We start from the raw sequence: 10,946 nt of genomic DNA on the forward strand, positions 1-10,946 counted from the left end.
TAGTTGGGTCAAACTGTATTTGGATGCATTCCAATCACATTGGCGTCTCAAGTGCTTTTAATGGAAGATTAGGGTTGTCCCTTTAGGCTTGGACACGCCCCCTCCTAATGTATTTTGGAGCTGGGTCTGTTACCTTTACTCGCTAGTAGACTACAGAACTGCTAATGAAGCAATCAGAGTAGGTTACACTTGAAGTCAACGATATTATTTAAGTGGTCAGCAGTTAGGAGAAATCATTTGAAATATTCTAATAATATGTATTAATATGTATTAAGATTATAAGGAACGTTTCTGATGATTATAGTTAATATTCAAATTCAAGTTTTGCACAGAAAAAAACAGGCTCAGTCATTAGGAATTACATTCTTAAATCTCCGGTTTATCCAACAATGCAACATGCAGGAAAGACAAAAAGAAATAAAACACAAGAGAATCTAAGAAGTAAAGATATTTGATAGTTATTCAGTGGACACAGTGAGGCCTTAGTCTTAGGGGAAAGCACAGGTAGTAGGACAATCAACAAAATGGAAATATTGCCTTCGTTGAGCCTCAATGTCATGGTGACAATAATAAATACATTGTTGATCCATCCATCCGTCTATCCATCTATCTATCTATCTATCTATCTATCTATCTATCTATCTATCTATCTATCTATCTATCTATCTATCTATCTATCTATCTATCTATCTATCTATCTATCTATCTATCTATCTATCTATCTATCTATCTATCTATCTATCTATCTATCTATCTATCTATCCATGTTCCTTCGGTTATATAGGGTTGCAGGGGGCAAAAGCTCTAGCATGGGAACCCAAACTTCTCATGGTTGATGTTGAAGAATAAATGTGGTCTTGGCTTCGAAAAATCGAGTTTGTCTAATTTCGCTAGTATTTTGTTGACCTATCCATCTGACTTTTTCACTCTTTAACATGGTGACTGTACTTTCTCCTTTGCTTCTGTATAGCATGATGCTACAGCCACTAGAGCGCTTTGTACATGTGTGTGGAGAGTTGTAGTGATAGTAAAACCAAAAGGTTTAAATGTTAAAGGTGCAGTGTGTAATATGACATCATCAAGAAAGTTCTACAAAGTTCTAGAATGCAACGCTCCCTGGGTAACCCCAACCCTTTCGAATAATAACAGAAGCTACAGTGGCCTTCAAGGACAAGAACAATTCTAAATTTTAAACAATGCACCTGATGACATTCCAACTATGACACTTCCAAAATGGCGGTGACAAGGCCTTGGTCCAAAGTATGGAGAAATATGGACATATATGAGACCCTTTCTAAGGAAAAAAATAATAATAAAAAAAAAAAATCAGCTATTATGTGTAGAATTTTGGGTTTTATTTCCTAGCAGATTTTGTAGAAAATAATTATGATATCCATAAGTATGTTTAATTTAGTGCATAATAGCTGGCTTTTTTTTTAGAATATTTTTTTTTTCCTTAGAAAGGGTCTCTTATATGTCCATATTTCTCCATACTTTGGACCAAGGCCTTGTCACCGCCATTTTGGAAGTGCCATAGTTGGAATGTCATCAGGTGCATTGTTTAAAATTTAGAATTGTTCTTGTCCTTGAAGGCCACTGTAGCTTCTGTTATTATTCAAAAGGGTTGGGGTTACCCAGGGAGCGTTGCATTCTAGAACTTTGTAGAACTTTCTTGATGATGTCATATTACACACTGCACCTTTAAGTGCAATTGAGAAAATTCATCAACATTATTGATAAAAGAAATTCGCATTTCTGACTTCAAACTCTTAACAACTGCTTTAATAATAATTGTGAGTCACTATAGCTCCTGAAGTTTGAGCTCCTTCTGCAGGTTATTCCAGGAAGAGGGGGCAGAACACTTGAAGGCCTATGCGCCATAAATAGCATTATAGAAGTTCCATGGTTGTTAAAAAAATCCCACGCCTTCTAATATAATCCTCCTCCGACTTTCTGTTTGTCACGATATATTCTTTGGGTCACGTCGAGGTGACATGGGGTCATGGGTATATTTTACAGCTTACATTGGAATGTGGGTCTTTTTTGGTCTAAGTATGTCTCTAAACCTGTTTGATGGTTGAACTATTCACCTTGAGGTCCAAGGTCCTGGTAAATCCAGGTCATGGCCTTTTGCTCTGACTCCTGTTATATGGTTATGGCAGCAAAGTGTCAGCTACTTATGTAAAGGGGTCATGAACAACATTAATCTAGTTTGAAGCCGTGTAAAAAAGCAAGATAATGTATAGCGAATGGTCAAAGTGACAGCCAGTCAGCTACTTATGTAATAAAGGGATCATGTATAACCACTGTCGAGAAATAAAGACCAAGGAGAACAGGAGACCTAGCGACATTGGATGATGTTTAGCGAACAGTTCACCATTCGCTAGGCCTATACATTATCCCGCTCATTACATGGCTACTGACTAAATTCATGAATTATTTGACGCAAAATGTTGCTTTAAGTTTTGATTTTTTTAAAGATATTTTTTGGGCATTTTTATGCTTTATTGATAGTGTAGAGACAGTTTTGAAATGGGGCAGAGAGGGGTGTGACATGCAGAGAACGACCACGGGCTGGAATCGAACCCTGGTCCGCTGCTGGCCGAGGCCCATGGGGGGGGGACGCCCTACCAACTGAGCTAAGGGCGCCTCCAAGTTTTGTTTTATTGATTTAGAAATGTCTTAATGCTGACCAAAGTAGTCTGCTACGGTCTGAACTTCGTCCACTTACTCCAATACTCACGTCGTCTTGACTGGAGTCTTTTCAGACATTAACTATGACTGTTTATCTCCTGATTCATTCATCATCATCAACCTTTATTTAAACAGGCAAAAATTGCTAAGAAACAATGTCTTATTTAAGCAATGGCCTGGTAGGAGGTGAATTACCTCAGTCACGTTGATCAGGTATTTCATTGTTTAGTGAAGGAGTAGTGTGTAACTGTTTGTAGACGTCTGTCAGCGATTGATCTGACAGCAGGTGATCCATCAGAAAAATGTCCGTAGGTCCATTGAATTACAGTGGGTATTATCGGAAAATAAAAGACCCTGGTATTTTCATGATGGAATTAACAGTTTTATTTTAGTTTGCGTTTGAAAGCATTTAAGTGGGTAAACATTTGACAAATAAATTAATAATTCAAAGGGTTACATGCACAAATTAATTAAATACAAATGCAACAATTTGAAACGTAGATTCTTTATTCTTATCCCAATTGAGAATTTTTTTAAGGTTTTGCTCTAAGGAGAATAACTGTTACATTTTTTAAAAACCATTACAATTTGATTTGTGTTTCTTCCAGGAAAAAAGTTAAAAAAAATGTACTACATTAAAGTAGAAAATAAAATTCCTTATTCCTGTACTTCAACACCTTAATTCAAACATGAAATGTACTTTATTTTGAAAAACCTCTGCAGCCATATCATTTGACCACCTGTACGAATAACAGTATTAGGCCTATTAGTAGAATTGCAGTTGCTAAACTACACTGATCTCTACTCATTATGCAACATATTGACTCCTGGCCAAAGCATACCATATTGGCTCCGGCCTTTGTTGCAGTGGTCGCGGGTTCAAATCCGACCCGTGGACCTTTACTGCAGGTCATCCCCCCTCTCTCTCTGTCTCCCCATTTCAACTCTGTGAACCCAAAGTGGCCTTTCATTTTGGGCAGGTGTGCATTTGTGTCTGTCTCTGTCTTACATTGATAAATTACAGTATTTGTCAAAAATAATTTTGAATATTAAAAATATGATGATTGGAGTGGTTGCTGCTAAGTTACTGCACATTATATTACATCATATTAACTGTTGGAGGACTCTGCCCGTTTAAATGGTTATCACACCCAGCCCCGCTTTGCATACAGCTACAGAGAAGCGACAGTATTTTCATATGCGATAAATCATTCTACATTGAACACAAAGTACAGGAACATTGGGCTGGTCATTGTGTACCTGCTCTTGAGAAATGGAGGATTATAAATACTAAAACAACATAGCTACAGTATAACACGTACGTAGCCATTTTGAATGAATTCAGCCGTTATATTTAAAACAAAACGTTTCTACCTGTTGGAACTCTGTCCAATGAAACCATGGGACTGAAGAACGGGTCACCTCCACTGGAAGAAGAAAAACAGGAAAAATCTGAAGCCAACAGTAGGATTTTATTTTATTTTTTTAACATGTCTTCACTAAAGCCATACTTAAAAACTATTCTAGTTACTGTGTGATATATATTTACCAGGAACAAGTGCATTTTTCATACATAAAAGTGCTTATAAATCGCTTTTTTTGTTGTTCATCCAGTGAAGGTTAGTTCAACCTATTTCCAGAAGGGAGAAGATGAAAGTCCTTGTGCAAAGAGAAAAGGTGCAGTCTGTCATTCATATATAATTGTTGTTTACTTGTTGTGTGTGTGTGTGTGTGTGTGTGTGTGTGTGTGTGTGTGTGTGTGTGTCTCTCCCAGGCTTCTTCAGTGACTACAGACAGCTGTCTCATTATTTATCTCTGCTATGCTTTCTGCTCACCATGGTTACGCTGCTGCTGACACTGTGTTGTGAGTATTTCACACTGTTTGACTTCTTAACACTGTCCCATCAATGTTCTATTATGTGATTTTATTCATGTGTATTTTTTTTTTTTTTTTAAAGATATTTTTTTGGGCATTTTTATGCTTTATTGATAGTGTAGAGACAGAGTTGAAATGGGGCAGAGAGGGGAGTGACATGCAGAGAACGACCGCGGGCTGGAATCGAACCCGGGTCCGCTGCTGGCCGAGGCCCATGGGGGGGACGCCCTACCAACTGAGCTAAGGGCGCCCCCTATTCATGTGTATTTATGATAGTTTTAGTTTTATTTCTTTGAGCAAGATAAACAAGATTAAAATAGCAATAAAGATGCACATAGACAGACATCAATGCACGGGTGGGACAATAGAAACCCCATAATAGGGCTTATAAAGGAACCCCACCTAACATTAAAATACAATAAGGTAAGGAAAATAAATAAAGTGAACGAAAAAGAAAAAGAGAAAAAATAAATAAAATGGATAAAATAGAAAATAAAAAACAAAGACAACTACAAAATCATGTTACAAAAGTAAAATATAAGCACATTTAAAGCTGCAGTGTGTAGAATTCTGGGTTTTATTTCCTAGCAGATTTTGTAGAAAGTAATTATAATATCCATAAGTACATTTAATTTAGTGCATAATAGCTCAAAAAAAAAATTTAATTATTATTTTTTCCCTTAGAAAGGGTCTCATATATGTCCATATTTCTGCATATTTTGGACCAAGGCCTAGGCCGCCATCTTGAAAGTGTCATAGTTGGAATGTCATCAGGTGCATTGTTTAAAATTTAGAATTGTTCTTGTCCTTGATGGCCACTGTAGCTTCTGTTATTATTCGAAAGGGTTGGGGTTACCCAGGGAGCGTTGCATTCTAGAACTTTGTAGAACTTTCTTGATGATGTCATATTACACACTGCACCTTTAAGTTCATATGGTCAAAAAGAAAAACAAAGGAATGATACACAGTAATGAAAAAGGAATTGTATCGTGAGGCCTATTTCATAATTTATTGTCAATTTGCCAAAGACATAAGTAATGGATACAGAAATATTGAAAATAGAGGATAAAAATAAAATATCATGTTCTCACACACAATATTGTTGGGAGGATCAGACAGGTTTTTTTGCACTTTCTTCAAGACTTCTTTATTTATTATTTATTATTATATTATTTATTATTTACTCATGTTGCACTATTATGTTGGTTTGCACTGTCTTGTCCTGTCTTGCACCTGTCTTGCTGTAAATTCCACTGCACCAAAACAAATTCCATACATGTTTACATGTCATGGCAAATAAAGACTTCTGAATCTGAATCTGAATCTGAATCTGAAACTGAATCTGAATCTGAATCTGTATCTGAACCTAGTTCGGCCATGTATCTCTACGCCAACTCTCACCTGTGCCGTGGTGCAATCACGTCCGCAAATCAGCAGTAAAGAAATCCTACATATACCGTACCATTGAAGAGATATGTATGTTTTAGGTCAGCATTCATATACAACCACACTTTACTGCACTGTCCCTTTACAGTAATGAGAATTGTTGACAAAACGGTGAGATATATTTTTTTTAAATCTAAAAACCTGCCTTCATCTTGGCTTTTAAAGACTCCAACATGTCCTTTGCTGTCGTTCCAGCTGCAGTATTCTTGTCAGAAATTAGGACGTCATTCTTTTCACGTCTTATTCTGGACTGGATGTCTTCATTTGGAGGTTTACAGAGAAGATTAACGATAGTTACGTATGTAACTACGGTTCTATGAGTTCCGGATGACCGCCAGAGGCGGTGCTTGTAGCACTGGATGTTCCATCGCGCGCATGCGCAGGTCGAGATCTTTATACCAACAAAGTCACCTGTGACACCTGGGTGACCCCGGAATGTCTATATATTCCGGAAGTCACCAGAGGATCTGTTCCACTGGATCTTCTCGCGGTGTCTGAGAAGTCTGAGTGACAGAGAACTCTGGCGGTCATCCGGAACTCATAGAACCGTAGTTACATACGTAACTATCGTTCTATTTCGTTCCTACTGACCGCCAGAGGCGGTGCTTGTAGCACTGGATGACTTATACCAAAAAGGTCACGAAGAGTACTCACCACTTAAGGGCTTGCAGCCATCAACAGGACAGCCGTCGCCACCGGATGAGGAGCAGCGACATTCACTCTGTAGAACCGCGCAAACGTACATGATGAAGACCATGTAGCCGCGGAGCAGATGTCCTGAAGAGGAACCCCCTTCAAGGCCGCCCATGACGTAGCCATACTCCTGGTAGAGTGGCACTTAACGGCCAAGGGCACAGGGAGCCCCTGTGCTCTATATGCATTCAACACTAGATCCACAATCCAGTGAGAGAGTCTCTGCTTGGACAGGGCAGCCCCTTTCCTGCAGCCCCCGTAACAGACAAAGAGGTTATCTGTCTTACGTAAGCTGGTTGTCGCTTCAACATACGCCCTAAGCGCCCGCACCGGGCACAGCGGGTCTGACACTCCCTCTGCACCCCCCGGAGAGCCTGGGGGATTGAAAGCAGCCAACTCAATTGGTTGGTTTGCGTGATGGGGAGACAAACGTTTGGGCAGGAAGGATGGATTCGGCCAGAGCACCACTCCTGACCCATCTGCGTGCCAGCGCATACACGCCTGGCTCACTGACAAGGCATGGAGTTCACCGACCCGTTTCGCAGTTGCAATGGCGAGAAGGAAAGCCGTTTTCATAGACAGCCGCGTCAGATCTGCCTGACCTAGCGGCTCAAATGGGGGTAGACATAAGGACCTCAGAACCACTTGCAAGTCCCATGATGGTGCCCTCAGGGGTCGTGGTGGTCGAAGCCTCTGGGCTCCCTTTAGAAACTGCCTGACTAGGTAGTGGGATCCTACCGTCTGGCTATCAACCCTTGCATGTGCAGCCGAGATTGCAGCCACATAAACGCGCAGGGTCGAAGCAGCCCTGTTGTTGTCCAACACAGACTGCAGAAAGTTCAGTATCACCACCACCGAGCAAGTCTCCGGGACCTCGCCTTGTGTCACGCACCACTGTGAAAACAACTTCCACCTGTTTGCATAGAGCAACCTAGTGGAGGGTGCTCTAGCACTAAAAATGGTACGGACCACCGATTGGTCGCAAGACGTCAGCAGTGGGTCCTGGCTCTCAGGGGCCACACGCACAGCCGCAGGCGCCCCGGATTTGTGTACCATATACGCCCGCCGACCTGAGACAGAAGATCCTGTCTCTCTGGAAGGCGCCAAGCCTCTCCGTTGAGGAGTTTCAGCAATGCTGGGAACCACAGCCTCCCTGGCCAATGTGGGGCCACCAGAAGTAGGCTGTGACCGCCACGCTGGACTCTGTCCAGTGTTGCCAGTATAAGGGGAATTGGAGGAAATGCATAGAGCAGGCTGTCTGGCCAAGCATGAGCCAGAGCGTCCTGTCCTAAGGGGCTGGTCCTCTCCATCACGGAGAACCAGAGGGGACAGTGGGTCGTCTCTTCGGAAGCAAAGAGATCTACCACTGCCCTGCCATACCTGTCCCAAATCATGCCCACCACCTCCGGATGGAGCATCCACTCCCCGGAGGGTGGCCCTTGGCGAGAGAGAAGGTCTGCCGCTATGTTCTGGACACCTGGAACATGGGCAGCCCTCAGGCTTAGGAAATGGGGGAACGCCCATGTAAGGAGTCCCTGCGCGACCCGCAGGTTCCGCCTCGATCTGGTGCCCCCCTGGTGGTTGACGTGGTAGACAGTGGAAATGTTGTCTGTCCGGACGAGAACATGCCGGTTTCTCAGAACTGTAAGGAAGTGCTTTAGAGCCAAGAACACCGCAAGGAGTTCCAACACATTTATATGCTCCAGCCTCTGCTGGGAATCCCACTGGCCTCTGACAGTCCTGAGGCGCCATACTGCGCCCCAGCCGGTAAGGGAGGCGTCTGTCTCTACGACCTCCCGCCAGGAAGCCAGCCTCCCTAAGGGCGCCCCCGCAATCAGGTACGCCCTCTCTCTCCAGGGTCGGAGGGCCAAAAGGCACTGCCCAGACACCCTGACCATCTTGTGTCTCTGCCACTTGGGGTCCAAGTGGAGACCATTGGCCCAGATCTGCAGAGGCCGCAACCTGAGAAGGCCTAGCGGGACCACGCCGGATGCCGCGGCCAGCATACCAATCAGTCGCAGGAAGAGGCCGTATTCCAGCAACCTCCCCCGCCTGAAGCGCTGTAGTAGCTGCAGAATGGTAGCGACGCGCTTTGGAGAGAGGCAGGCTCGCATGTCCACCGAGTCGAGCACCAGCCCCAGATAACTCACCACCCGACATGGTGTAAGGTTGCTCTTGGAAAAGTTGACCGTGAGGCCAAGCCGATCCACATGGCTGAGGAGCCTGGCTGTGTCCCTGACTGCCTGCTCCCGAGTTGGGGAAATGATTAGCCAGTCGTCTAGGTACGGCAATATCGCCATACCGCCGGCCTGTAATGGGGACAGGGCTGCTGCCACACACCTTGTAAATATACGTGGGGCCAGAGACAGCCCGAATGGAAGGACCTTGAATTGGTACACCTTGCCCAGAAATGCGAAGCGGAGGAACCGCCTGTGACGCTGTGAAATAGGGACATGAAAGTAGGCGTCTTTCAGGTCTATCGACACGAACCAGTCCTCCGGAGCGATAGCCCGGAGGACATCTGCAACACGCAGCATGTGGAAGGAAAAGACCTTGAGGTACCGATTCAGCCGTCTCAAGTCCAGGATGGGGCGAAACCCGCCATCCTTCTTCGGTACCAGAAAGTAGATTGAGTAGAACCCCTTGAGCTGTTCCTGTGGCTCTACTACCTCGATGGCACCCTTCCCCAGGAGGGTGGCCACTTCCTGGGTCAGGACCAGGGATCTGCCGGGATCTTTGACCACAGTAAGTCTGATCCCGCTGAAAGTTGGGGGCCGGCGTCGGAATTGTAGTGTGTACCCGTTGGACAGCGTGGACACCATCCACGGGTCTGTGGTCTGTTCTTCCCAGTAGTCCAGGTGCTGCTGAGAAAAACGTCCGACGGCCGGCCCTTGAGCTTCAGTACCTACCCCCCCTGCCCCTAGGGGCCTTGGGGGGGCGGCGGCTGGGCGCCGGGCCTCTTGGCGCCGGGCCTCTTGGCGCCTGAAATGCCTCCCGTGGCGGCGGCGCGGTAGTACGGCGCCGGCCAACCTGCTCGGAGAAACGCTGGCCCCTCGATCGTCCAGCTGGACGTGGTTGAGGGTTATTGGCACAGGGTACCACAGAGGCCCCTGGTCTGTAATAAGGTGGCGGTGGACGCCGCAAACTCGCAAAATGCTGGCTGGCCTGGCCAGCCTGTACACTCCGCTCCAGGGCCTGCAGTGCAGCTGGCCCAAACGTCTGGCCTGGCACAACCGGGAGAGACCGGAGGGTCCGACGACACACCTCCGACAGGGGGGACTGCGCCAGCCAAACCTGGCGGCGCGCCAACGTAATTGTTGACATTAATCTGCCTAGCTCCCTAGTCATAAAAGCAAATGTCTGAAGAGAAATCTCACTTAGGGTCTGAGCTGAGGGATCAACCTCTGACCCCTGAATGGTCTGGGACAAAGCCAGAACGGTATGCGAAAGCGAATTCCCGAGACGGCCCATACGGGCAGCAATGCCGTAGCTTCTGGTAAGCAGGTCGTCCGTAATTCGGCACTGGGGCCGAGGGCAGCGCGCATCGGCCCTCAGCGCCTCCTCTGGGGAGACAACCAAGGATGCTATCGCTGGCTCAATTGGCGCTAACCGGTCCAAGCCGTAAGCCCCAGCGTCTCTCATAGCTGCCAGAGCTCTGCCATCGCTAGTGTGATGGGACCAAACCTTGGCCTCCGGCCAGCACCTATGCAGCTCCGCAATGTACGGCTCAGAGGGGGGCAACGTGAAAACAGAGGGTTGAACAGCCTGCGGGAAAAATGCACTTACCGGTGCAGATGAAACCGGAGCCTCGTCTAACCCCAGCTTCGCCAGCGCCATACGCAAGGCTGGCCTAACTGTGCAGCGGCTGGGCCCTGGCCCTCTAGCCGAGCTGGCCGCCGACCCCTGGGAGAGAGCCTGAGAAGCCAGGGACGCCTCGTAGACTTCCCCCTCCTCTGTAAAGAGACTACAGGATGCAGCTGTAGACAGCATATCATCCTCTGAATAGGAAGGTTGTGCAGCCGCGGGAGCACACACAGCGGCTGGTACACCCTGTGCCTCTCGGAGGTTCTCCAAGAGGGCTTTGATCTGAGCCACGTCCCCCGATAGTGTGCTCACTTGGGTTGTTAACTCGTCTACCCTACGGGACTTCCCGGGGGGTCCCCCAGCTGCCGAGGAGCGCCGCTTGGCGCCACCAGGACCCGCACCCGACGGGGGCAACACTAGTCCCTCCACCTCA

At 46.0% G+C, this 10,946-nt stretch overlaps 1 protein-coding gene across 1 annotated transcript in view; it reads left to right on the plus strand.

The window, feature by feature from the left end:
* Positions 1-4,095: 4,095 nt before the first annotated feature.
* The window catches only part of LOC307264141 (struthiocalcin-2-like), a gene marked incomplete at its 3' end in the record, with an annotated part of 14,777 nt that continues 7,926 nt past the window's right edge, over positions 4,096-10,946 (plus strand). Inside the window, exons 1-2 of the mRNA XM_080045412.1 lie at positions 4,096-4,158; positions 4,469-4,558. Coding sequence (XP_079901538.1) covers positions 4,531-4,558 — 28 coding nt within the window. The 5' untranslated portion in view covers positions 4,096-4,158; positions 4,469-4,530. The remainder of the gene's footprint in view (positions 4,159-4,468; positions 4,559-10,946) is intronic.

The sequence above is a fragment of the Ammodytes marinus genome (assembly GCF_949987685.1).
Source record: "Ammodytes marinus genome assembly, chromosome: 17".
Classification (NCBI taxonomy): Eukaryota; Metazoa; Chordata; class Actinopteri; order Uranoscopiformes; family Ammodytidae; genus Ammodytes; species Ammodytes marinus.